Source organism: Opisthocomus hoazin, chromosome 38, assembly GCF_030867145.1.
Source record: "Opisthocomus hoazin isolate bOpiHoa1 chromosome 38, bOpiHoa1.hap1, whole genome shotgun sequence".
NCBI classification, from domain to species: Eukaryota; Metazoa; Chordata; class Aves; order Opisthocomiformes; family Opisthocomidae; genus Opisthocomus; species Opisthocomus hoazin.
In genome coordinates, this window is record NC_134451.1 from 1,417,251 (window position 1) to 1,443,297 (window position 26,047).

Below are 26,047 nucleotides of genomic sequence, written 5' to 3' on the forward strand. Positions count from 1 at the left end.
CGGGATTGCTTTTGCTCAAGGACCAGGTTGTACATGGTGGGTAATGCGGAAGGATGGGGAAGTCCAATGTGTACCTCATGGGGATTTCATTTTGGGTGAGAATTGTCCATAAATAAATAAATTGTGTAAAATTAATTGTTAAATAACCCTGTCACTGTCTGTTATCACTGTTATAATTGTTGTATTTTGTACCAGTAGTAGCATAGTAAGAATCGTCCAGATTAAAGAAGGATGGACTTTTTGATGAAAACTAGCAGAGCACAGCGATGATGGGACTGGACCTGGTTTTCAACAACTGGCACCCAGCAACTTCATCGAGATCAACATCTCCAACCTGCAGACTGTGGGCACGGGCCGCACCAGATATATCAGCAGTGAGTTCCGGATGCAGCAAGTGACTGCCCATCACCACACATCACCTCTCCTGCCACAGAAGACCATGACGACAGATGGAGCCCGAAGTCGTGGATTAAATGAACTCAACGGACCCTTTAGAGTGATGATCCATAGACTAAGGGAATGATATGTGGAGACAGGAGAAGTGGTGGTGATCAAGTGGACAGTGGGGGACCTGGGCATGATGTAGATGGTATGGAATAAGGGGTGGATAATGTCCTGGGTTTGGCCAGGACAGGGTTAATTTTCACCAGAATTCAGGAAGGGGCACAGCCCGGCGGTCTGACCCCACCTGGACAAACAGAGCAGGGCATTCCATACCATGTGCCATCATGTTGCATTCCTTTGGGGGGGAGAGGGGTGGGGGGAACTCACTCGCACCTCGGGAGCGCACGGATCCGGTTCGGTCTGGGAGAGCGGCTCTCAGTGTTGTGCGATTTATGTTGTGTTTTCTCCTTATCTGTATCGTTGTAGTTGCTGTTACCTTTGTTTGCTGTTCTGTTAAACTGCCATTATCCTGACCCACCAGTTTCTGCCTGTTTTCTTTCCATTCTCCTCCGCAGCATGGCGGGGGGAGGGATGGCCTTGTGGCGCTTTTGTTGCTGGCCACAGCCAAACCATAACAATAAAAAAGTCATGCTTCATCTTTCCTAAAAGCCCCTTTCATCGATTGAAAGACTGCAAGGATGTCTCCCTGGAGCCTTCATTTCTTGAGGCTGAACAACCCCAATCCTCTTAGTCTCGCTTCATAGAAGAGGTGTTCCCGCCCTCCAATCATTTTTGTGGCTCTCCTCTGGACCTGCTCCAACAGGTCCATGTCGTTCTTGTACTGGGGAACCCAGAGCTGGACACAGTGCTCCAGGCGGGTTCTCACAGGAGTGGAGTAGAGAGGGAGAATCACATCGCTCATGGTTTTCCTTAGGCTGCCCAGGATACAGTCAACATTCTGGGCTCCAAGAGCACATTACTGGCCCACGTCCAAGTTTTCACTGATCGATATCCTTAAGTCTTTCTCTGCAGGTCTCCTCTCAATCCATCCATCTCCCAGTCTTTACTGACGGTGGGAATTTCCCCAACCCAGGTGCAGGACCTCGCATTTGGCCTCGTTGTACTTCATGAGGTTTGCACAGACCTACTACTCAAGCACACCCAGGTCCTTCTGGATGTCATCCCTTTCCTCAAGTGAATCAACTGTCCTGCTCAGCTTAGTGTCCTCTGCAAACTTGCTGAGGGTGCACTCAATCCCACTGACTATGGCGCTGTGAAAGATATTAAATAATACTCGTGCCAGCATGGACCCTTGAGGGACAGTCCTCTTTATTGGTTTCCACTTAGACATTGAGCCATTGACTATACCTATTTGTATGTGGTTATCTAGCCATTTCCATATCCATCTAACAGTCCATCCATCAGACCCATACCTCTTCAATTTAGCAGCAAGGATGTTGTGGGGGACATATCAAAGAACTCACAGAAGTCTGGGTAGACAGCATTCATAGCTCTTGCCTTGTGCACTGATGCAATTACTCCATGGTAAAAGGCCTGTAGATTATTCAGGCACAATTTGCCCTTTGTGAAGCCATGCTGGCTGTCTCAGATCATGCTCCCTCTCTTCCATACATGTTGAGTTTTCTTCCAGGAGGATTTGCTTCATGATCTTACAACTGTAGAACACAAATATGGACTTTTGACCGAGGCATTTGATGTCTCACTGTGGAGGGATAAACGACCTGTACGAGCAGTGATGACAGTTCAGCTCTGGAAATTGTGACTGTTATTGGGTGGTCTGTGATGGTCGCCTTGGGACATCTTTCCTGACGTGTACAGTGAACAGTGGGGTCTACAGTGAACCCCCGATCTGGGGGTCCTTCCTATCTCCCCTAGGAGGTCTGGCTGTGCAAAAACACTGCCACATGCTCCCACCCCAAATACTCCACCAAATTAACTGTTTAATCATGTATCCCTCTTGAGGGTCCTTTTCTGGGCTTTATCTTGAGAGAAACTTTGGAAGAAAACCTTAGGTTTCAGGCACTGCGATCCCCTTGTATGATGGAGACTCTGGGATGGAGGTCCGCTCTGCCAAAGAAGTGGCCATTGCCTGTCACTGTCTGCAGTCACAGGTCTGCCACATAAACGGACTGTGACCATGCTGGAAGAGCAATCCTTGCTTACACCATCACAGGGTCTTAGAAAGGGAGAGTGGAATTTAAAAAAAAGCAGCTCTGGAAAGACCAAGCGCTGGTGGTCCCTGGCAGTGCTGCTGTGCCCAGACTTTTCCTTTCCAGCTCTGCACAGAGGCACTGCCCCTGCAGCACCAGAAAATGTCTCAGAGAAAGGATCTCAGAAAAAGAAGCCACTGCAGGCTCCTTTATTTCTTAGAAATTAACCGAGAACATGGCTCTTGTTTCAACAGGCTTTCAATAGTCTCTGGTTAACACTAGAAAGGTAGGTACAGAATTGGAAATGGTATGAATAATGAAATTTCTTTGTGTAAAATATTATCACAAGCAAACAATGCTAAAAAAACTCGTGAAACAGAAGAAACAATGCTAAAAAAACTCGTGAAACAGGACAAAGTGTGAGCCTGTAATAAGATATGAGTGATATGCATAAGATAATGGAGAGTTTATTGCTTCAGAAAAATATTCAGTCTTTTCTGAAGTCTTTTCTTTTCACACTGTATCCTTGAGTTCCTTGTTGCTCATGCTGTAGATGAGGGGGTTCACGGCTGGAGGCACCACTGAGTACAGAAATGCCACCAAGAGATCCCGGAATGGGAAGGAGATAGAAGGGGGCTTGAGGTAGGCAAACATGCCAGTGGTGATAGACAGGGAGACCACAGCCAGGTGAGGCAGGCATGTGGAAAAGGCTTTGTGCCGTCCCTGCTCAGAGGGGATCCTTAGCACAGCCCTGAAGATCTGCACATAGGACAGCACGATGAAAACAAAACACCCAAATCCTACTAAGAGACTAACCACAGTAAGCCCAACCTCCCTGCCATAAGAGTGTGAGCAGGAGAGCTTGAGGGTCTGTGGAAGTTCACAGAAGAACTGGTCCACAGCATTGCCTTGGCAGAGTGGTATGGAAAATGTATTGGCAGTGTGCAGCAGAGCATTGAGGAACCCACTGGCCCAGGCAACTGCTGCCATGTGGACACAAGCTCTGCTGCCCAGGAGGGTCCTGTAGTACAGGGGTTTGCAGACGGCAACATAGCAGTCATAGGTCATGATGGTGAGAAGAGAAAACTCTGCTGACATCAAAAAGATAAACAGAAAGAGCTGTGCAGCACATCCCGAGTAGGAGATGGTCCTGGTGTCCCACAGGGAATTGGCCATGGCGTTGGGAACAGTGGTGGAGATGGAGCCCAGGTCAGCGAGGGACCAGGAAGAAGTACATGGGGGTGTGGAGGCGGTGGTCACAGGCTACGGTAGTGATGATGAGGCCGTTTCCAAGGAGGGCAGCCAGGTAGATGCTCAGGAAGAGCCAGAAGTGCAAGAGCTGCAGCTCCCATGTGTCTGCGAATGTCAGGAGGAACTCGGTGATGGAGCTGCTGTTGAACATTTGCTTCCTGTGCTCATGGGTACCTGTCCAAGGAGGAAAAGGCAGTGAGATGATAGGGAAGAATTCTGTAAGAAATAGCTAAGCCATTTCCCATAAAATCCTATGCTGCCACGCACACCAACTCTTTTTGCCTTTCTAGACCTTCCTGCAGCTCTGTAGCTGGAGTTCTGGTTGGGTCAGTGTATGGTGAGGAGTAGGGGTTCTGCCTGCTGTTGGACGAGGTGTCAGTCCTGCTCTGCAACAGTGAGTTCATGGGAAAGGTGGGGGCAGAGGACGGTGCTAGTGTTTGATGTTGTCATGTTTGTTGAGGGGTTGTTTTTATAGATCCCTTCCATCTCCCCTGGGGAGGGTGTTTGGGTGTCAGAAATCCTCAGTATCTCCCCTGCAGCAGGGTTTTGCTTAGCATTTCCCTCCCTCCCTGCCGATGTTTCTACTGCCTGCAGCTGTCCCTGCCAGAAGTTGTTTCTCCAGCCCCATGTCTCTTCCCTGCCAGCGCTCACAGACCCCAGCCCAGACCCTGTGTGCCCAGCTCTACCATGCAGCCTCTGTGTGTGTACAGGGGCTAACGAGCAGGTCACACAAACCCTGATGAAACTGGAAAGGAGACGCCGTTTTTATCTGTTGGCTGGTGGGGGTGAAGGCACTTGCTGAGGTTCCCAGTAAAACCCAGGGTGATGGTTTAGGGGTCTCAGCCAATTCTCTAACCTGCACATCTGAGTTTCCATTCCCACCAAGCCGAGCCAAAGAAAAGCAGAAGCATAGATTCAGGAGACCACAGACTCAAGCAGGAAACCCTGCTCTGACCGTACTCATGAAAAGTCCCCTCAGAAATGACCTGGGCATGAGCTGGATCTGAGAGCTGCGCTGTCTCACTCAGCTCGCTCTCAACAGCAGAAGAAACCTGCCAGGGATCACTCCTTCCATCGTCATCTTCTCCCCACAACACCGAGAGGAGTTCCCTGGGCAGAGTGAAGGGCAGCCCTGGGCACCCCTGGCTGCACACCCAGATTTACGCCCTGCACAAGTCCCTGGGAGAAGGCAGCTATCACGTGCTTTCCCTCTGATAGTTGTGCAGGGAAACCCTGCTCTGGGGCACATCCTCTTCCGCTTCACTACAAAAACTGTCAGAGTCCTCCTGAAAGATCCCATAGGCTCTGGGATGTGCCAGCTCTAGGAGATCCCTCTCAGGAACATAAGGTGAATTGCGCTGCATCCAGAGACTCACCATGCAGAGTGCTTTGAAGATCTCTCCTTCAGTGAGGTCTCAGCCACCTTCCCATTCCTGACTGCCTTTAACCCGTGTCTATCTCTCTCTTTTCCCCTCAGTTCTTGCAAGCAGTACCCTCAGCCCTGCTGTGCTTTGCAGAGAAGTTACTCCAGGGCAGAGTTATCTCTGTGCAGCTCTGCCCACTTTCCATGAGCTCCCTCCATCCCATGAGCACAGCCCAGATCAGCAGCAGAGAGCTAGCCTGAGGCAGCATTTTTTCTGCTCCCTCTTGTCTCCCTCCGGGTATCCCTGGGGCTCCAGGGGAAACTGCTGTGAAACACACTGAAATAATCCCTGATGTTCCCACACCCAGCCAGGGAGAGACACTCCTTTGCAGCAGTGTTATTCTCTTTTCTGAGACAGAGTAAGTTCTTAAAATCACCTTTTTGTCATATGATTAGGCAGGACATGCAGATAATGAAGGACAGGGATCTTCTTGACTTCTGATGAGGGATAGGATTCAGCTGAATCAACAGGGGCATCTCCTCCTGCATGTCTATTGTTAGCACTGGAAGGGGAATCAGCTCCCTCCCATGCCTGTCACAAACCCAGAGGAGGTGGGAGTCCTTTTGCCTTCCTTCAGGTGTGCATTAAACAGGCACCTGCATGTGAGTACCTAGTCTCAGCCTCCATGGCGAGTAATGAAGATATAGGTAGGAGCTGGCTGTTCAGATGAAATTGAGGTGCCAGAGGTTGTCCAAGCCATGTGCAAGAGAATTGCATCTGTCCCTATTTACTGTTTTCTTGGCAGCCTATGCTGCACCCATCTGAGCAAATGGTGTCCTGTGTCATTGGGAGAGCTATGTTTCTCTCTTTTTTTCCCTCAGCTGGGTTGATTATATATCCACTGACTGTAATCACAGTTTCCATCCCCACATTGCCTAATCAAATTCTGGACAGTTACTCTATTTTATGCAAATGGAGGCCTTCAGCATTATGTGAGATGCCAAGGCTGTCACATACAGCTCCATGTGGCGGACAGGTCCAGCAGAGCAAAACCATCCCAAATCTAGGTGGGTGTGTGACACATGTCATGGTCAGCAGCACTGAAGGGCAGCAGAGGTCAATACAGCTGGTCTTCAAGGAGAGCATTCTCCAAGCACAGCAATCTTCTGTGTCAAAACCCAGTTGAAACTTGAAAAGGAAGTGAAGGGCATCATAATAAGTTATTGCTATTTCGGCAACAGTTCAGGAAGAACTGAAAGGAATGTGTGGTCAGAACTGCATTTAGTAAGAGTAGGCATAGATAAATCTGAGATACTTCATGTCCTATTTGTCTTGTATTTTACCAAGTTTTCCTAAGCTCTTGTGCTTCAAGGCAGGACTCCAGAGGAAAACAGCTAATAGTGGATAGGGATGAAATCAGGGGCTACTTAAGAAAACTAAAATGTGACCAGTGAAAAGGAACTGCACGTATAAATCTGTATGTATGCAAGAGTCAAACCACTGAGAGACATCAAAACCCCCAGCAGATGAATCAGGCTGCCAAGACTGAAGTGGGTCAGGTGGATTTGGACTGGCAACATAGGGGTGAATTCTTCATAGCCTGGTGGGCCCCTGACACCTCAGGCCACCAAGGAAGAGACACAATATATAGATGGACTTGTGACAGAGGGGTGAAACTGACTATGGACACTGTCGCTCAGGTAGTCCATGAAGGCAAAACATGTGCTGCAATCAAGCAGTCCAAGTGAGTAAAGCCTCTGTGGTATGGAGGATGATGGCTGAAATACTAAAAGGGGGGGCCTGACAGATCCGTTATATCACACTCCCACAAACCCGCCAAGGCAAGCACCATGTGCTCACAATGATGGAAGCAACCACCAGATGGCTGGAAACATATGTCTTGTCCTATGCCTCCACCCCAAACAGTATCTTCAAAAGCAGGTCCTGTGGTGAGGTGGCAACCCCAAAAATTCCCCATAGTGCACATGAAGAAGATGTTAAGCAAAACAGTCTGGGTTAGTCCTGCCACTGGGAAAGGCATATCCACCCATGGGATTATTTTTGCTCATGGACCCGGGTGCACTTGGGGGGGTCGGGGGGGGACAATGCGGAAGAATGGGCAATTCTGTTGCGTACCTTATGTGGATTTGATATTTGGTGAGAAAAGCCAATAATTTCAACTTTGTGATGTTAATTGCTGTATAACACTGTATGTCTTTATTTCTACCCATTGCCATATGCCATATCAAAGGCATATCAATAACTCCAGATGCAGTGTGCGACACTCCAACACTACACACCATCCTCCTGCTGCGCCCAGTGTCACCTGCCCGCTGCATTGCACCGAAGCCCAGCTCTGATCTGCCGGCTGCGTGGACTTCGTACCATATCTCCTGCCCTGAAAGACTGTTATGACAAATGGAGCCCATCTTTATTTGGTTATGGACTAAATGAACTCAGCAGACATTTTAGAGGGATAGTTTGTAGACTAACAGAATGGTATCTGTGTCTATATATCAAACGACAGCAAAAGTGGTGGTGATTTATTGGAAAGTGTGGGACATGAGCATGATGTATATGGTAAAGATTAAGGAGTGGATCACATCCTGGTGTTGGCTGGGATAGAGCTAATTTTCCTTTCAGTAGCTGCTGTGGTTTGGATTTAGAATGAGAAGAATGTTGATATACACTGATGTTTTCAGTTGTTGCTAAGAAATCAAGGAATTTTCCAGTTTCTCAGATTCAGTTAATGATCGGGTCTGCAGGAGCTGAGAGGGACCATAGCCAGAGAGCAAGCCCAAGTGGCATATGGAAATATTCCACACCATGGATGTCTTCCTCACTTTACAAATGGATGTTTTCTGGGGGGGGCAGCAATCCTTTTTTTTTGTTGTCTTTCCCATGAGTTTGAACCTTCTCTTTTGCGGGAGATGGAACTTTTCCAGGAGTTCAGTCTTTTTCCATGAGTTTGGCAAGTTATGCAAAATTCGTAAGTTTGGCAAAATCCACAAAATTTGTGAGCTCCAGGAAACCCACGGGTTCCATGATCACTGCTCGGGATCTGGCTATGCAACTGTTTGTCGAGCGGTACTGAGAAAATTCTATTGTGTATAGGTTTTTTTGTGTGTTCATCATTTTTATTATCACTAACAGTATTATTACTGTTATTACTATTAGTACATTTTTGTTGTCCTGTAAAACTGTCTTTATCTCAACCCACAAGTTTTACCTTTTGTCCATTTTTCCTCCCCTTCCCACTGTGGGGAAAGGGGAGAGGTGAGTGAGCGTCTGTCTAGTGATTAGTTGCTGGCATCTGGGTTAAATCATGACATAGGCACATTGTGAAACTTGTTGCTCTGCTCTATGGCTGCATCATCCATAGGGTGAGTAAGTCTGGGAGACAGAAAAAAAGCATTCTGAGAGTGTAGGCCATGACTGGAGACTCCAATGTGATGTAGCTTGGGTTCCTGGACTGCCATACATCTTCTGGGTAGACAAGGGACAGACCTTCCCACTTTGAAGTGGTGGCAACCAGTGGCTTGCACAAACTCACCGAACCTGTCTGCAGTGCTCTGGGATGTCTGTCACACAGTCGCTCTGAATGGCGATGGCTTTCCTGTATAGGACCGGTGTTGACCCTGCCAACCACATGCAGCTGCGTGTGGGAACCTTGGAAACTCATGTAACACTGCACACTTGTGTTTGGCATTAAATCAAGCAAGTTCCCTAAATTCAATAAGGCAATGTGAGGATGTTCATAAGATCACCATCATGGAGTTTTAGTAAAATCATTGGAGCGAAAAGACAGAGAGAAGCTAAACTCTCTCTGTGGTACATGCCTTCATTTTGTCAGCTGAGTACCTCTATAGGCTGCCTTGTACGTAAGGAATATCTGCAGGTCCAGTTGTCCTAAATGGGTGCATGTGCTGTCATTTCACCTGACCAACTTCATTTCCCACCAGAAATTTCTCCTCCAAGAAGTTGCCCCCAGATGCTGCTGTGCCTCTCAGCACTGCTTCATCAGAGCTTGCGGTTACCTGCAGTTACCTAGAAGCACATCCATAACCTCAAATATGAGCTGGTGTTTGTGTCTGAACAGCTCCCTCCTGATCTCCACCTTCATTGTTACTTGAGCTGAGACAAGGAGGTCACATGCAGGTGCCTGTTTTGTGTGCACCAAAACTGAGGGAAGAGGAACCCACATCTTGTGGGTTTGTGGTGTGAATGGGAGGGAGCCGAGTCCTTTTCAAGCCCCAGGATCACATGCCTCAATTGACTATGCTGCATCCCTTCCCTCAGCAGGGATAAAGGAGATCCCCGACTGTCACTTTCTAGGTGTCCTGCCTAATAACTGGACAAGAAAAAGTGATCATAAGCCCTAAGCCTGACTCTGGTAAGAGAAATGGCACAGCTGCAAAGAAGTGTCTCTCCCCAGCTGAGGGAAAGAACATCAGGGATTGCTTCAGCCTGTTTCACAGCAAGTTCCCCTGGAGCCCCAGGGACAACTGAAGAGAGCCCAGAAGGGGCAGAGAAAGTGACACCTTGCCTGGTCCTCTGCTGCTGAGCTGAACGAGGCTCCTGGGATTGAGTGAGCTCATGGCAAGCAGAAGGTGCTGCAGAAATACAGCTCTGCCCAGGAACAGCAACTCTGCAGATCTCAACAAGGCTGAGGGCTCTGCGTGCAGGCATGGAGTTGAGAGTGAGTCAGAGAGAGCTTAAAGTCATTTGGGAGTGGGAGGATGCTGAGAGCTCGCTGCTGGAGAAATCTTCACAGCCCTTGTCACAGGTTCTGTGATTGCTGCTCAGGGTCTCACTGCAAAGCAGTCATACAGTGGTGAGAAAATTGTATTGTATATAGTTTATCTTGCAACCTCATTATTATGACTATTACTATCATTACCTCAACTCTGCAATATATCACCCTGCTCTGCACTTGTCTGAGATGCTCCACGGATTTGATGCAGGGACCTCAGTTCAAGGAAGCATATCCCATTGCAGCCGTCACACCCTGTCCCTCTGACAATGCAGTGGGGAATCCCTACTCTTGAGCACATCCTTCTCCTCTACACTAGAAAGAGTGCAAGAGTCCTCCTGAAAGATCCCGTAGGCTATGGGATTAGCCAGCTTTAGGACATCCTTCCACAAAATGCAGCTGCACTGCACTGCACCCAGAGACTTACTGGTAGTGCAGCTCAGGGAACGTCATCATTCATCCCAGTGCTGCATTCAGTTATTTTCCATGGGGATGCTGCTTTCAAGATAAAGTGACCTCGAGAGACTTTCTGTCCCTTCATGGAACCCCCAGGAACAGCTGATGGCATTTGTCCTCACTCGGGTTCATCTCCCTCACACTCACATGATGTGCATGCTCATCTGTACAACACAGACATGGACTTCTGACCTAGTCCTTTGGTCTCCCTCCAGGCAGGGACAAATAACCGCTTTGAGCTGGGGTAAGAGGCCAGTGCTGGAAATGATGGTTGTTATTGGCTGCTCTGTGATGATTGCCCTGGGGCAGCTTCCCTGTGGTGTCCAGTGAACACAGGCACTGACCAGACCCTGCTCTGCTGGTCCTTCACACCTCTCGCATGAGCCTGGCTATGCAAGGACGCTGCAGCTTACCCCAACACTGCACTCACTTGTTTTAGCTGTTCCCTGGTGATTTCCTCTCCAGAACATTTACCAGCCCAGCCATCTCAGCCCCTCCGTGAATCTTACCACCTCCCTGCCCTCTACCCAGCCGAGGCCAGCACAGAAGCCCTATTGGGACTGGTCCCACAGCAGGAAATGGAGGCCAGTGAGAATGTTCATTCAGCCGGCATGCTGAGGAGATCTCAACCCAAGGCAGCCTGCAGCCCCAGCTGTCAAACATGCTCTCCATGACCACATGAGACAACTTGCCCACGGGATACTCAGGAAGGTCCTTTTGCCCCACAGACAGGACAGCCTGTCCCGAGCTGTCACGCAAAGCAAAGGCTTTCTCTTTCCATGTCTCCTCTGCACACACACAGAATACCCTGTTCTTGTCTGGGACATCCCATCTCCTGCTCCATAGCCCTTTCCCTGGAAAGCTCATCTGTGCTTGGCTGGCTCACCTTTCCTGCACCCCCTGACCAGGTACCCCAAAGCACCTCAGCTGGTGGGGCTGCTTAGCAGAGCAAGTGGGCTGGGCTGCCCAGGGCCATGCTGGTCAGGCTGGGAGGCAAACCCAGCTCAGAATGGCTAATGGCCTCTCCACCTCAGTACACAGATGCTGTCCCTGCAGCTCCAGAGAAGACCTTGGAGAGAGAATCTCAGAAATACAAGCTGGTGCAAGGTCATGTATTTTATTTAAACGCACAGTGGGAAAAGCTGCTTCTTTAAACAAAGACTCTGGGTCACACAAGACAGGCAGAAGGAGGATGAAGAATGACTTTGCATCATTAATACAACCACGAAAAGCTAAAAATCAAAGAAACCAAACCCAACACTCTACCAAAGAAAGGCTGTAGTGAGTTACATTATGAGTGATATGCAGAAGAAGATTGGCAGTTCATTGATTCTTCTGAAAAGCAACCTGTCATCAGTTTCCATAGGGCATCCTTGAGCTCCTTGTTCCTCAAGCTGTAGATAAGTGGGTTCACTGCTGGAGGCAGCACCGCGTAGAGAAAAGACATCACCAGGTTAAGTGAAGGGGAGGCGAGGGAGGGAGGCTTCAGGTAGGCAAACGTGCCAGTGCTGACATACAGGGAGACCACGGCCAGATGAGGGAGAGACATGGAAAAGGCTTTGTGCCGTCCCTGCTCAGAAGGGATCCTCAGCACGGCCCTGAAGATCTGCACATAGGACAACACAATGAAAATAAAACAAACAAATGCAAAACAGACATTAACCACAAGAATCCCAGCCTCCCTGAGGTAGACATCTGAGCAGGAGAGCTTGAGGATGTGAGGGATTTCACAGAAGAACTGGTCCACAGCATTGCCTTGGCAGAGAGTTAGTGAAAATGTATTGACAGTGTGCACCACAGCATAGGGAAAAACACAGCCCCAGGCAGCTGCTGCCATTTTGGCACAAGCTTTGCTGCCCAGGAGGGTCCTGTAGTGCAGGGGTTTGCAGATGGCAACATAGCGGTCATAGGCCATAACAGTGAGAAGACAAAACTCCACTGAAGTGAGAAAGAGAAACAGAAAGACCTGTGCAGCACATCCTGCATAGGAAATGGCCCTGGTGTCCAACAGGGAATTGGCCAAGGCTTTGGGAAGAGTGGTGGAGATGGAGCACAGGTCGACGAGGGAGAGGTTGAGGAGGAAGAAGTACATGGGGGTGTGGAGACGGTAGTCACAGGTTATGGCAGTGATGATGAGGCCGTTGCTGAGGAGGGCAGCCAGGTAGATGCCCAGGAAGAGCCAGAAGTGCAAGAGCTGCAGCTCCCTCGTGTCTGCAGACTCCAGGAGGAGGAAGTGGGTGATGGAGCTGCGGTTGGTCATTCTCCTTTTCTGGGCCTGGTGATCTATCTAAGGAGGAAAGGATAGTGACACATTGGGAGACACTTCTCTGAGGAAACTACTGTGCCATTTCTCATAGGAATTCCCCTCCCTGAGCTGAATGAGGAACGAGCCAGCTCATTCCCCAACACCACCAGCTGAGTGACCATTTATAACACATTTTAGACACTTAGTTTCCATGAGGATAGCTCTGGGGCAGGAGTACCAGAGTCAGAGTCAGAATAGAAGCTGACCTGCACTCCGGCTCAAACTCCAGAGATCAAGACTATGACAGAAAGGTAGGGAGAAAAAGAGAAATACGACTATGCTCCCAAAAAATGAAACAAGGAGAATGTCGCAGATGGGCAAAGAATCGTAGTATCATAGAATGGTAAGGGCTGGAAGGGACCTTAAAGTTCATCTGGTTCCAACCCCCCTGCCATGAGCAGGGACATCTTCCACTAGACCACGTTGCTCAGAGCTCCATCTAACCTGGCCTTGAACACTTCCAGGGAGGGGGCAGCCACAGGTTCTCTGGGCAACCTGGGCCAGTGCCTCACCACCCTCATGGTGAAGAATTTCTTCCTAATATCTAATCTAAATCTACCCTTTTTTAGTTTACAGCCATTCCCCCTTGTCCTATCACTATACACCCTTGTGAAAAGTCCCTTTCCATCCTTCCTGTAGGCACCTTCAGGTACTGGAAGGCTGCTCTAAGGTCACCCCACACCCTTCTCTTCTCCAAGTTGAACATTCCCAACTCTCTTAGCCTGTCCTCATAGGAGAGGTACTCCAGCATGCACTGAAGCCTGCTCCTTACCCAGCTGTGTTCTCCAGCTCACAGGCAGTGAACCGCAGGGCACCTGGAGCAGCTCCCTGTCCTTACCTGCCCATGCCTCTGCTGTCTGGAACTGTCCCTGTTGGGATCTCTTTTGCTGTCCCCAGGTCTTGTCCCTGTTAGTGCTCACAGACCTCATCCCACCTGCTCTGTGTGCTCCGTCCTGCCCTGCAGACACCTCCTGCTGCTGAGGACTGCCCAGGGACATCTCTGTGTGTGCAGGGGCTCGGGAGAAGCCCATACAAATGGTAACAAGGAGTGGGGTCTCCATGCCTTCTCCACAAAGCAGAAATAAATTCCTCCCACTGCTCACCCAGCAATCCAAGAGAACAAAACTCAAAGCACAGATTCCTTCCCTTTAAGGTGAATGGTACCTTGAGGTCTTTCTTGAAAAGAACCCTCTGAAAATGTTCTGTTGGTGATCTGGAGCTGTAAGCAGCCCTAACCCACATAGTGCCCTCTCAACCGCGGAATGAACCTGGCTTACTGGGGGTCACTGCTTCCACCCAGAGCTTCTGCCCACAGCTCTGTGAGGACATTCCCGGGCAGGCTGAGTGCTGATCCTGGCAGGCAGCAGAGTCCCTGTCCCGGCATACGGTACACTGGCAGGCAGGGATCCTGCTCTGAAGGACAGCCCTGGGCCCCACTGGCTTCACATCTGCCTTCACATCCTACAGACTTCCCCAGGAGAAGGAAGCTGTCATGAGCTGTCCCTCTGATAGTGCGATAATTAAGCCTTGCTCTGGAGCACATCCTTCCCCTCTGCACCAGCCAAGGAACGAGCCAGCTTTAGAACTTTCTGGGAACTGCAGCTTTACCCTGCGGCCAGAGACTTACCATGTTAAGGGCTGTGAAGATGCTTTCCCTGTTGAACACTCAGCTTTCCCGTCGGTGCCTGCTGCAGGCAGTGATCTCAGCTTCATGGTGCTTTACAGAGCTGCTGCTTATGGGCAGATCTGTCTCTCTGCAGTGCTGCCCGCTTACCGTGAGCTCACTCCATCCCAGGAGCCCAGCTCAGCTCAGCAGCAGAGGGTGAGCCCAAGGCATATCTTTCTCTGCCCCCTCTGGGCTTCCTCCAGGTGTCCCCAGAGCTCCAAGAGAACCTGCTGTGAAACAGGCAGAAGGAATCCCTCAAGTTCCCTGTCTCAACTGGGGAGGGGCACTTCTTTGCAGCTGCATTATTTCTCCTATCAGAAAAAGCGTTGGTCGTGAGAATCACCTCTTCTTGTGCCATCAATAGCACACATGGGGTCTTGGACACTTGGTACCAGGATTCCTTATGGCAAGTCACGTCTTCTCTGATGCCACAGCTGAGGTGCTTTAGCCCAAACGTGCAGCAATACCTTCAGACAGAGCAACAGACAGGATGAGCTGGAGCTGTTAATGCTGGAGACAGGGCTGTGACACTGATGGAATAAACTGCCAAGACGTGGTGGCACAGCTCAATGCAGCTGGTCTTCAAGGACAGCATTCTACAAGCACAGCAACAATCCAGAGCAAAACATAGTCTAAACTTAAAAGGAAATTCAAAGGTACCATAACAAGTGTTTACTACTTTGGGAACAGTTAAAGGAGAATCAAAGATACTGTGTGACCTCTGCTTAGTTTAGTAGCAACAGGTGTAGCTAGATGGGAGATACTCCATGTCCTCTTTGCCTCAGTCTTCCCCAGCAAGTTCTCCCAGCCCTCTGACTTCAGGCATGAAGCAGAAAGGGAAAAACAAGAAATGGATGAGGATCAAATCAGGGGTCCTTGAGCAAATAGAATACTTACCAGCCAGTGGGACCGGAAGGGTGGCAGCTGAGGGAGCTGAGAGGGCAAGCTGATGTCACAGTGAGGCCACTCTCCATTATCTTTGAAAGGTCGTGGAGACTGAGAGAATTTTTTGACAACTGGCGGCACCCAAAAGTTTCATGAAACTTTCAAAAATTCCCAAAGGATGAGCAGGAGAGGCAAAGGATGTGCCCCAGGGCATGTCCGCTCAGGTCCTGTTTCTGAGTGAAAAGAAAAGGTGGGTGGATTTACCCAGGGCAAGCTGCACCTGGCTATCCTCCTTGCTTTTTGTAATCGAAGGACTGGATTGCCGGATAGAGGGAGAGAGTGGTATCTTTTACCTGGTAGTCAGAAAGGCATTCAGCATCATCCCTGTCTTGTGTCTAAATTAGGATATTATAGTCTGCAGGGGTAGATAAGTAGGGTTGTAAAAAAACAGCTGAACTTTTGGCCTGGAGGGACATGGTCCATGTGAGGTACTCTTAGGGGTGTTGGAGTAGATGACCCACAGAGGTCCCTTCCCACCCCTACCATTCTGTGATTCTGTGATTCTGTGATTCTAGCTAGTAGTGTCCTGCAGGGGTCTATACTGTAGCCTGTCCTGTTTAAGAGGCCCTGGAGGTGTGAAAGAGTGCTTTTTCATACCTTTGTAGATGACAGCATATTGAGGAGAGCAGACACTACAGTGAAGTCGGGGCTGCCATCCCAAAGTTTCCTTCAACAGACCAGTGGGTTGGGCCAGTAGGAACATTAGCTAAAGTCCTGTTCTTGAGGTGGACTAAGCTTCTTCAATGATAGAGGCCAGGGACTGCCTGCATGGGAAGCAGCTCCATGGGAAAGGCACTGGTGGTCCTTGGGATTCAATAAGCCAAATATGGGCCATTAGCAAGGGTGGTCAACTGCATCTTGGGCTGTGTGAGCTGAAACACAGCTAGTGGAAGAGATAATCCCCCTCTGTTCAGCACTTTTTAAACCACATCCAGAATAATTCTCTAGTTTTTTGCCCCTAAAAAGGCAGACTGGTAAACTGGAGACAGTTCAGTGGAGGGCCATGGCTGGAACACAAGTGCTGTGAGAAGAGGCTGACATCTTGGGATTGTTCAGGCTTGAGAAAGGAAGATCTTGCAGGAACAAGGAGCAGTATGGCACTGTTCAGGTTCAGGAAGACCAATTCAGGCTCAAGTTTGTGATACAAGACGAAAGGGCAAGAGGAAATGGGTTGAAACCACAAAGGGTCAGATAGAGGGAGAGATTTTTCCAACATGAGGATAGTCAAGTGCTGGAAGTTGTTTGCCAGGGAGTGTGAACTAGCTCTATCCCAGAAAGTAATCAAGACTTATTTAGATAAAGGTCTGAGAAATCTGGTCTAACCCTGCTTTGAGCAGGAGGTAGGTCAAGACGCCTCCTGAGGTTCCTTCCAGCCTGATTGATGCTGTCCCTCCTTCACCTTCATGTTTTCAAATTAAGGAAAGCTCTCAGATTCTCCCCGATACACTGAAGTGATTCATATCAAGTGCTGGGCTACTCCACAGGTGCCCCCAGACAACCCTGATGACATGCTCTCCTTGCCCCAAGTTCTTCTCTTTTATATCCTAATATTCTTCAGAAAGAACTGCCTGCCCTCTGAATCTTTTCCCCATTGATCGTGAATTTCTTGGTTTGTTCCTTCTTTTGGTGTTTCTGAGATGGTTGCTGTGGTAATTTTCAACCTTGGAGAGCATCTCCATTAAGCACATCATTCTCTTTCATTACATGTAGTGTCCTGCAATTCTCCATATGCTCATCTTGTATGAGGCACTGGCCAACAAACCTTAAATGCTGACATGTTGGAGTTTCAGTCCATAAAGACCTTAACACACATGGGGACTTAGCGAACTGAAGAATCCTGAAATTTTAAAAGGCAAAGGGGGCAAGGTCCTCACGGGGGGCAGAATAAACCTGGTGCACTGGGAAGGCTGTGATGTGCCTGGCTGAAGAGTGCTCTGGGGAGAAGGGCATGGGAGTGACGATGGATGCCATATGAGCCAGTGAGTCTCCCAGTTTGAAAGGAGGATGGAGAAACTGGAGAACGTCCAGGTGAAGTCTGTCATGACGGGGTTAGGGGCCAGAAGCACAAGTTGTGTGGAGAGGCTGAGGGAACTCTTCAGTCTTCTGAAGGGGAGATGCAGAAGACAGTCTAAAAGCAGACAGCATCTACCTGCAGACATGAAGGTGAAGGCAAACTTTTCTTCTGTTAAAAATGTTATGGCACAGGCAACAGCCACAAACTTCCTTCATGTAGCTTTGCACAGGGCCTTAGGAAAAACAGACAAGGAGGGTGGTGCTGCTCTGCAGAAGCACCCTCAGAGAGGGTCTTTGATCTCCATGATTGGAGGTTTTTGGTTTTCAGCTCCACAGTCACAGCTGACCAGACTTTGAGGTTCATGATTTCCCACCTTTTGGTGGGAGGCTGGACCAGAGACACCAGAAGACCCTTACCCAACAAGCCTTCCATGCGCCTGTGCCGTGCCATGTGCTCCAGGAAAAGGGATTCAGCTGGAAGTGAGGGTCTCTACAGCAGAGGTTCATGGGACAACTGGGGTTGGAATTGTCTTGTGCTCAGAACATCTCTCGTTCTATTAGTTCCAAGGAGAGCCAGCTCTGAGGTCAAGCAGGTAAATCCATAAATGTCAGCATCCCTGCAAAGAGTCTGCACTCGAAAGCCACGTATCAAAGTCACCATTGCAGGAATGGAAACAAGGTATTTGACTGTGGTGGTAGGGCCCCCCTCATCATCCCTCCCAGAGCTATCTGCTCTCTTTGCGTCTTTCTTTAGTTTTACAGGGGCGACTGCTACCGGCACAGGTTGGTCATTGGGCTCAGTCGCGATGCCAGCTGCTAGAACTGGAGCTGGAGCAGCTGCCGTGCCCACCGGGGAAACCACGGAAGCCCCTGCAGCTGTGGCAGCGGCAGCGGTGGTGCCGGTCGGGGGGGCTGTGACTGCCTGCTGGGCTGGAGGGGCTGCAGGGCCTGCTGGGGGGGCAGTGCCAGCCACAGTGCCTGCCGCTACGTTTCCCCCCTTTTCGCCTTTAAGGAGCTGAATCAGGTTGAAGAGGGCAGCTCGGTAGGCGTGGGCCAGACCCCAGCACATTGTGGTGATTTGTGTCTCTCTGGAGTTCCCAGGCTAGCAGCACACTTTTTGCAGATATTTTACTATTTTTTCCAGATTCTGTACTTGTTCAGGGGTGAGTTTAAAACACACCGGGGGTGTCCATTACCCTGGGTACTTGCCCATGGTGTCCCACACACCCAGCCACTCAGAGCTATCCAGTCCCAGGGCACGTCTCTGCACAATGTTCTTAACTACTTGTTTAACGCTAAACAGAACCTGCAACTCATTGAGGAGGCAGAACAATAAGAGTGTGCTGGCCTGAGCATCCCACGGGTACCTGAAATTCTCAAAAGCCATTAGGACTAGCCTCAAGGAGAGAGGAGAGGCGAAAGAGTGGGGAAAGGTATCCCCTCCAGTTTTCCCCACAGATTGGGTTTGATTATTAACAAATTCTAAGACATAGGATCCAAGGTATGGAAATGACCGCAGTGCCACATGCAAATACGAGACTAATTTCATGCACAACGATGTTATCATGTCATAAGTCGATATCATACAGTAAAGTAAAACCGTAATCCTGATCCTTTTTCCCACGATGATGAAAAACACGACAACAAACACATAAAGCATGTACGGATTTAAATACCAGAGCCATTTGATCAAAGTCAGAAACATTTTTACTGGCAACCGTTTAACTAACACAGTAAATGCGTATGATAAATTTTAAGAAAATTTAAGAAAGCTGTTTTAATACATGCTGCTCAGTCCTGCATTATCCCCACCCCATGCTTGGGAGCCATATTTAATATTATTGTTTGGCTGCGGTCGGCTACAAAAGCGCCACGCGGCCTCCCCTCCCCACGCTGGGGTGCGGAGAAGAATGGAAAGAAACAGGCAGAAACTGGTGGGTTGGGATAAGGACAGTTTAACAGAACAGCGACCAAAGGGAACAGTAACAACAACGATACAGATAAGGAGAAAACACAACACAAACCACACAACCCAGAGAGCCACTCTCCCGGACCGATGCTGCGTGCTCCCGAGCCGCGAGTTTGTTCCCGCCCTCCAGCTCCCCCCCACCGGAACCCAGCATGATGGCACATGGTGTGGAATACCCTGCTCTGTTTGGCCAGGTTGGGTCAGCCCACCTGGCTGTGCCTCTTCCTGGATTCCGGTGAAAATTAACCCTGTCCTGGCAGAACCCAGGACAATGTGTTTATAACTCCCAGATGTTCTTCTCTGTCTTCCCGGGCATAGATGAGTTTAATCCATGTGTCGTGATGTGTTTTGATTGCTGTAGGGCCATTTGTAACCCCTCACACTACTCTGTCCTTATGAACTCCTGGTTGTTCTCCACGCTCATCTTTATCTCCTGGGGAATGGCATCTCTGTCCATGCTCAGCCCCACCATCTTATATGTCATTAGACCCTCTCTCTACCCAGTGTAGAGGCTGCTTCTTTTGCAGCACCTTCCCTTTGATGAGAGCATCCTCCATGGGCACCAGCTACTGTGAAACATGAGTGTTGCTCTCTCCTCCGTTGTGTTGCTGACTGCTGTGGTTTATGCCTGTATTATATGAACCATCCTGAGGATAACCTCTGTGCAAAGCCACAGTAAGGCCTTCTTCACATGGATATCCTTCACTTGCATATCCTATATTTCTTTACTAGCTGTCGCATACACCAGCTGCATGTTTGATAATGCAGGGCCTGAAGAGAAGGTGCTTTGTTAGAAACTGTCTGGACACTATCAGATTACCTTAAGAAAGTGCATTAGGGAGAAGAACAAATTTAGATAGTTTAGGTGTCACCAGCAGATTAAGAAGCATTTGAGCTTTTGAACTGACTCAGAAAACGACAACTGGGACTGTCCCCTCTGATTCACTGACTCACTACACTCAGGCTGCTGTAGGTGACCGAGCTTGGGCTTTTTCTCAAAATGCAAGACAGTGCATTAATCTCTGTAATTCTTCCAGATTAACTCAATGCAGAGATTCCCCTATGCCAGACTATTCACAAAGAACAAGCCAGGTATTTGGGATCTAATAGTAACCTGAGCCCCAAGCTAAAATATCAAAGCCAACATGGAGCACTGCCCTCTACTGAACTTCCCATTTTGCTGGTTGTGTAAGTGCTACCCATTCTGCCCTGGGACAGAGCCTGAGGGGACAACACAAACTTTCGAGAAGTTTTGTTGCACTGCTTCAAACTCATCATCTCCTCCTCTCCATCTCCTCCCCTTTGCATTTTGAATCATCCTATTTTTGGAGGCATCTGCTCTGCTCCTTTCTATGTCTAAAAATAAATGTAAAGGTGAAGGGAAAGGCTCCAGTCTTTACTTCATTTGCTTTTCTTGTGCTTCCTTCTGATAGATGTGTATTTTGCTTTAAACAAATAATCCCTTAATAAATCAGTGACTTGAGACTTGATAGTGAGTTTCATCTACTTCGCTGCAGGTACCTGTGAGAACTTATTTTCCCAAGGCTCCCTCTGTAGTCAACGGAGACAAGAGAAAATGCTAGAGGCTGTGTCCTCCCAACTTCTCACTGGCATGCAACAGAAAGTCTACAAATCTCTGCCAGATACTCTTCTCTTGCTCTGTGTTTAGGTCAGGACATTTGATAGTAATAGCAATGAGCAACAGTTTGGAAACAACTGCATTTCCTGAACAGGGAGCAAGAAGTTGTGGAAGAAAGCAGGGCATTACAGAAGAGATAGTTGGTATTTCTTCTTTGGAAATCAGCAGATTTTCAGGGATTCCTAGTCTAAAAAGGCAAGTATGAAAAAGTAGAAACAGTATCTTTCAACATACAGATATGACTTGGTTTGATGTGATTTGATTTGATTTTTAATTTTAGCATTTGTACAATAGAAGAGAGGCATTTGGCACATAGAGGTGACAGATGTTTGCCATAGGTCTGAGTGAATTTGCAGTTTCCCAGGAAAGAGGTGAAATAGCTAACAGCCTCTTTAAAATCTTCTGTTTTCTAGAAAGAAAGCTTTGTGTGTGTTTGAAAAAGATAGAAACAAGACAACAAAATCTCTGAGGACTCTAACTGAAATGTGAAACATAAAAATCAGGGTGTGAGAAATGTTTGATGGACTGTCTCTGTCTGTGTTACATAGGAAGACTGCAAGAAAGGAAAGAAGCAGAAAAGGAAGCTTAGAACTTTTCATCCAGATTGTAAAAGTGTTACCTTTGAGTATTTGGACATGTTCCTGTCTCGCCAGGAGGTACTGAAATCCAGCATGGGACCAGAAAATGAAACTGCGGTTACTGAGTTCATCCTAGAGGGTTTCTCAGGGCTTGATCAAAGACTACAACTATTTCTCTCTCTGGTCCTTTTTCTCATATACCTGACCACAGTGATGGGGAATGCAACCATCATTTTTCTTGTGTGTGTGAATCAGCACCTGCAAACCCCCATGTACTTTTTCATCAGCAATCTATCCTTCCTGGAAATCTGGTTTACATCCTGTACAAGCACCAAATTGTTTGTGATGCTGGGTTCTGGTAGGAGAACAATCTCACTAAGCAGCTGTTTTGCCCAGTCCTATTTCTATTTTGCCCTGGGCTGTACAGAGTTTGTTCTACTTGTTGTCATGTCCTTTGACCGCTATGTTGCCATCTGCCAGCCTTTGCGTTATGTTGCCATCATGAAGCCTCAGCTCTGCATCCACATGATTGTTGCTGCTTGGGTCATAGGCATCACACTCTTGAGTTACCATCTGGTCCTCCTCTTCAAGCTGAATTTCTGTGGCTCAAACAAGATCCACCACTTTTTTTGTGACAGCTCCCCCTTATTCAAACTGTCCTGCTCAGGCACCAGCTTGCTTTGGAAAATAGACTCTGTTTTATTATCATTTGTCATACTGGGTTCCTTATGTTTAACTCTGGCATTTTACATGGGCATCTTTTTCTGTATTCTACGCCTTCCAGCAGCCACTGGGAGGAAAAGAGCTTTTACTACATGTTCTTCCCATCTCACCACCTTGGCCATTGCGTATGGGAGCTGCATTGCTCTCTATGTGTGTCCTTCAGAAGAGGTTTCCTTGGAGACTAACAGAATCGTAGGTTTGCTGAACACTGTCCTGTACCCACTCTTAAATCCCTTTATCTACAGTCTTAGAAACAAGACTGTGATACTGGCCCTGCACAAAGCCATTGCCCGTGCAGCAGTACAGATTTTCCCCTAAGCATGAGGCATTTCTGGACAGTAATTCCAATGATCTGCTCACATATGTTAAATAATACCAACGCATATGGATGCAACCTCCAAATACAGATGCCTCAGGAGGTTTATGTTCTTGTTAGACTGTGTTTGCTGAAGTGTTAATGAGCTCATCTGCGCACACAAAGAAGGCACTAACAATGGCAGGAGGAGTAACTCAATTAATACCCTGCCCCAGCTGCTCCCAGACCCACCACAGGAGAGGCACCAGCTCATCAACAGCCCATCTCCACAAACCCAGAAGAGCACAGAGACAGTGGCAGGTCTGAATCCAAACTACGGGCTCCTGAGAAAAGAACATCTTGTCTCAGCTCCTTCCAGGGCTGCCCTGGGAGGGCCATCAGCCCCCTTGTCCAGGTATGAAACCCATGAAGATAAATACCTGAGAGCAGCTCTCTGGATGGCCACTTGGACAAAGAGGATTGTTGCCTAGGGGTGTAGGACACATGATGTGATGAAGGGGAAGAACATTTTTGGATTGCACTATGGGAAGTTTATGGGAGGAACCCAGACCAGTGCAGCCTGTCTTGTCTTCTTATTAAACTTAATTTCTAACTCTTTTCTGTGTGAGGGAACCTATCTTCTACATGGACATGTGGGCACTGGGGTGTGAGTGCAGCAACTGCAGCAGGACTAGGGGTTCTGACAGCCAGTATGTCATTAGTGCCAGCAACTGAGAGACCGGAGTGACTGGACTTCAGAGTTTGTGTGTGTATGTGTGTGTGCATGCGACTGGGGTGGTCTGTACCAGCACGTGTAATGGGGCTGCGGCTTCAGGAGTTCATACGTCCGGGTGCCTGCAACTGGGGAGGCTGGTATCTGGGGGCAGCTGCCGAGGAGACTGAGTGTCTGAGCCCAGGTGGCGGAGGGATCCATCTTGTACAGGTATGTTAATATAGAGCGGAGTGGAATAGAATAGAATAGAATAGAATAGAATAGAATAGAATAGAATAGAATAGAATAGAATAGAATAGAATAGAATAGAATAGAATAGTTCAGTTGTAAGGGAGCTGTCACAATCATCTAGTCCAAATAGCTGGCCACCTCAGGTCTGACCATAAGATAAACCGTGTTATTAAGGGCACTGTCCAAAGGCCTCTTAAACACCGACATGCATGGGATATCAACCACCTCTCTAGGAAGCCTGTTCCAGTGTTTGACTACCCTCTTGGTAAAGAAATTATTCCTCATGTCCAGTCTAAACCTCCCCTGGTGCAGCTTTGAGTCATTCCCACCTGTCCTGCCACCGGATACCAGGTAGCAGAGATCAGCACCTCCCTCCCCATGTTCCCTCCTCAGGAATGTGTAGAGACCAATTAGGTTGCCCTTCAGCCTCCTTTTCTCCAAACTAGCCAAGCCCACTGTCCTCAGCTGCTCCTCATAGGGCATTCCTCCCAGCCCTGTCACCAGCCTTGTTGCCCTCCTCTGGACACCTTCAAGTATCTTAACCTCCTCTTAAAATGGTGGGGCTCACAACTGCAGGCAGTCCTCAAGGTGAGGCTGCACCAGTGCTGAATACAGTGGGATAATCGTTTCTTTTGACAGCTGGTTATACCGTGTTTGATGCACCCCAACATGCGGTTTGCCCTCTTGTCTGCCAGGGCACCCTGCTGACTCCTACTGAGCCTGCTGTCCACCAGCACCCACAGATCCCTTTCTGCAGGGCTGCTTTCTAGCCACTCCTCTCCCAGTCTAGTCTTGTGCCTGGCATTATTTCATCCCAGGTGCAGAGTCTGGCATTTGTTCTTGTTAAATATGGTGAGAGTTGCCTCCTTTGGGTCATGGATACTCATGTTAAACTGCACAGGGCCCCAGAGAGTTTTCTGTGTGGCCCCACAATGGCCCAGCCTGTCCCGGTGGTCTTCAGGTAGGGTATGACCCCTTCACCGTTGCTCTCTCAGGCTGATCATCCAACTGGTGTTTTACCCATTCTGTCTGTCTGCCCTTCCAGACTGTAATGTCCTAACTTGGGTAGAGAAATATTGAGGGAGACCATGTTTTTTCTGTTTAGCCTGGATAAATGCCAGGTGCCCACTAAAGCAGCTCTATCACTCCCCCTCCTCAGCTGGACAGGGGAAAGAAAATATGATGAAAGCCTCGTGGGTCGGGATAAGGACAGGGAGAGATCACTCACCTATTACCGTCACGGTCAAAACAGATCAAACTTGGGGACAAAAGAAAGTTTAATTTATCACCAATCAGATCAGAGTAGGATAATGAGAAATAAACTAAATCTTCAACCACCTTCCCCCCACCCCTCTCTTCTTCCAGGGCTCAACTTTCACCATGTCTAAAATCTTGCTGAAGTTGAGGTGAGCAGCATCCACTATTCTCCCCTCATGCACAAATGCCGTTCCTTCATCATGAAGGCAGTCAGATTCCTGAGGTGTGATTTACCCTTTCATAGTCCATCCTAATTGCTTTTGGACATGTTCTTCTCTTTTAGGTGCCCAGAAATATCACCCAAGAGATATGGATGGCTTAGTCCTCACCAATGTGAGCTTGCACAGCCTGTGGTTCCCTGGGTTGCTCTTCTGGCTTCTTTCAGAGATGGCTGCAACACTGGCTAGACCTCACTCGCAAAAGACCTCAACCCATCCCATGACCTTTCAGAAGGAATATTCCAAAGAAATATGGATCTTCCCCTGTAACTTCTTTACCACTATTTTGACTGTTATACACAGTATTTAATATCTCTGATCTTTCATGTACTTTCCCCTGTCCTGATACAATGTTTCTGAAGTCATCTTTTCACAAGACTGTCTTGACAAAGGCCCTTTCCATATTCTCCAGTTGACTCCTCCCCTTACTCTTTGTTCATTCAGATTCCTCTTGCCTAGGCTGCTGCTTTGAGTTTCAGGCAGTTGAAGCTTATATGTCTTTCAGTAGTCTAGCTATTTATTTTAGACAATTTTTCATTATGTTTATAGATCTAAATATAGAGAAATACACCAGTATAGATGCCTTTTTGTATCTATCTATATATGTTTCTCATACCATTATCCCTCATAGAAAGGCAACCTCATTAGAGATATCCTGCACTTAAAACCTTGACATTAAAAGGTTTTTCTTATTATGTGTGCTTTAAAATCTGCCTTCTTACCTACACTAGGAAATGACTCCAATTAGCTGTAGAAGTCTTGAAGATTTGAAGAGAGTTACAGGATAAGACATGACTCTTTAAAGCTTTCTGTATTTTAAGGAGCCCTGTGGTGTATTTGGGGCTGACTCTGTGAACCTCAGACACTGAGAGAAGACTGAATAAACTTCTCAAGAAGTCGAAGTCAGAAGCAAAACCCAAAGAACCTTAAAGCTCACTGAAAGCCTTTGCTGACAAAGGCTCCAATGGACTTGTCACAGCAGGTAACTGGAGGTTTTGACTGCAGACAGGCAAAGGCACTGTGAAGGTGCCTGCAATGCTGAGAAAACCCTTTGCTTCATTTCATGAAGCAGAAAGGCCAAGCCCTGACCCACAAG

General features: G+C 48.2%; 3 protein-coding genes across 3 annotated transcripts; 1 reads left to right on the forward strand and 2 right to left on the reverse strand.

The window, feature by feature from the left end:
- Positions 1–1,770: 1,770 nt before the first annotated feature.
- On the reverse strand, positions 1,771–3,731 carry LOC104335378 (olfactory receptor 14C36-like). The gene is made up of 3 exons (XM_009941110.2): positions 3,075–3,731; positions 1,965–2,080; positions 1,771–1,819 (listed from the first exon to the last, which is right to left on the reverse strand). The coding sequence occupies exons 1-3, from the start codon at positions 3,729–3,731 to the stop codon at positions 1,771–1,773; spliced, it is 822 nt and encodes a 273-aa protein (XP_009939412.2).
- A 7,939-nt stretch (positions 3,732–11,670) lies between these two features.
- LOC104335367 (olfactory receptor 14A16) lies at positions 11,671–12,639 on the reverse strand. The gene has a single exon (XM_009941099.2). It carries the CDS (start codon positions 12,637–12,639, stop codon positions 11,671–11,673), a length of 969 nt encoding a protein of 322 aa, XP_009939401.2.
- Positions 12,640–21,551: 8,912 nt separating this feature from the next.
- LOC104335357 (olfactory receptor 2AP1) lies at positions 21,552–22,535 on the forward strand. The gene has a single exon (XM_009941089.2). It carries the CDS (start codon positions 21,552–21,554, stop codon positions 22,533–22,535), a length of 984 nt encoding a protein of 327 aa, XP_009939391.2.
- The last annotated feature ends 3,512 nt before the right edge of the window (positions 22,536–26,047 follow it).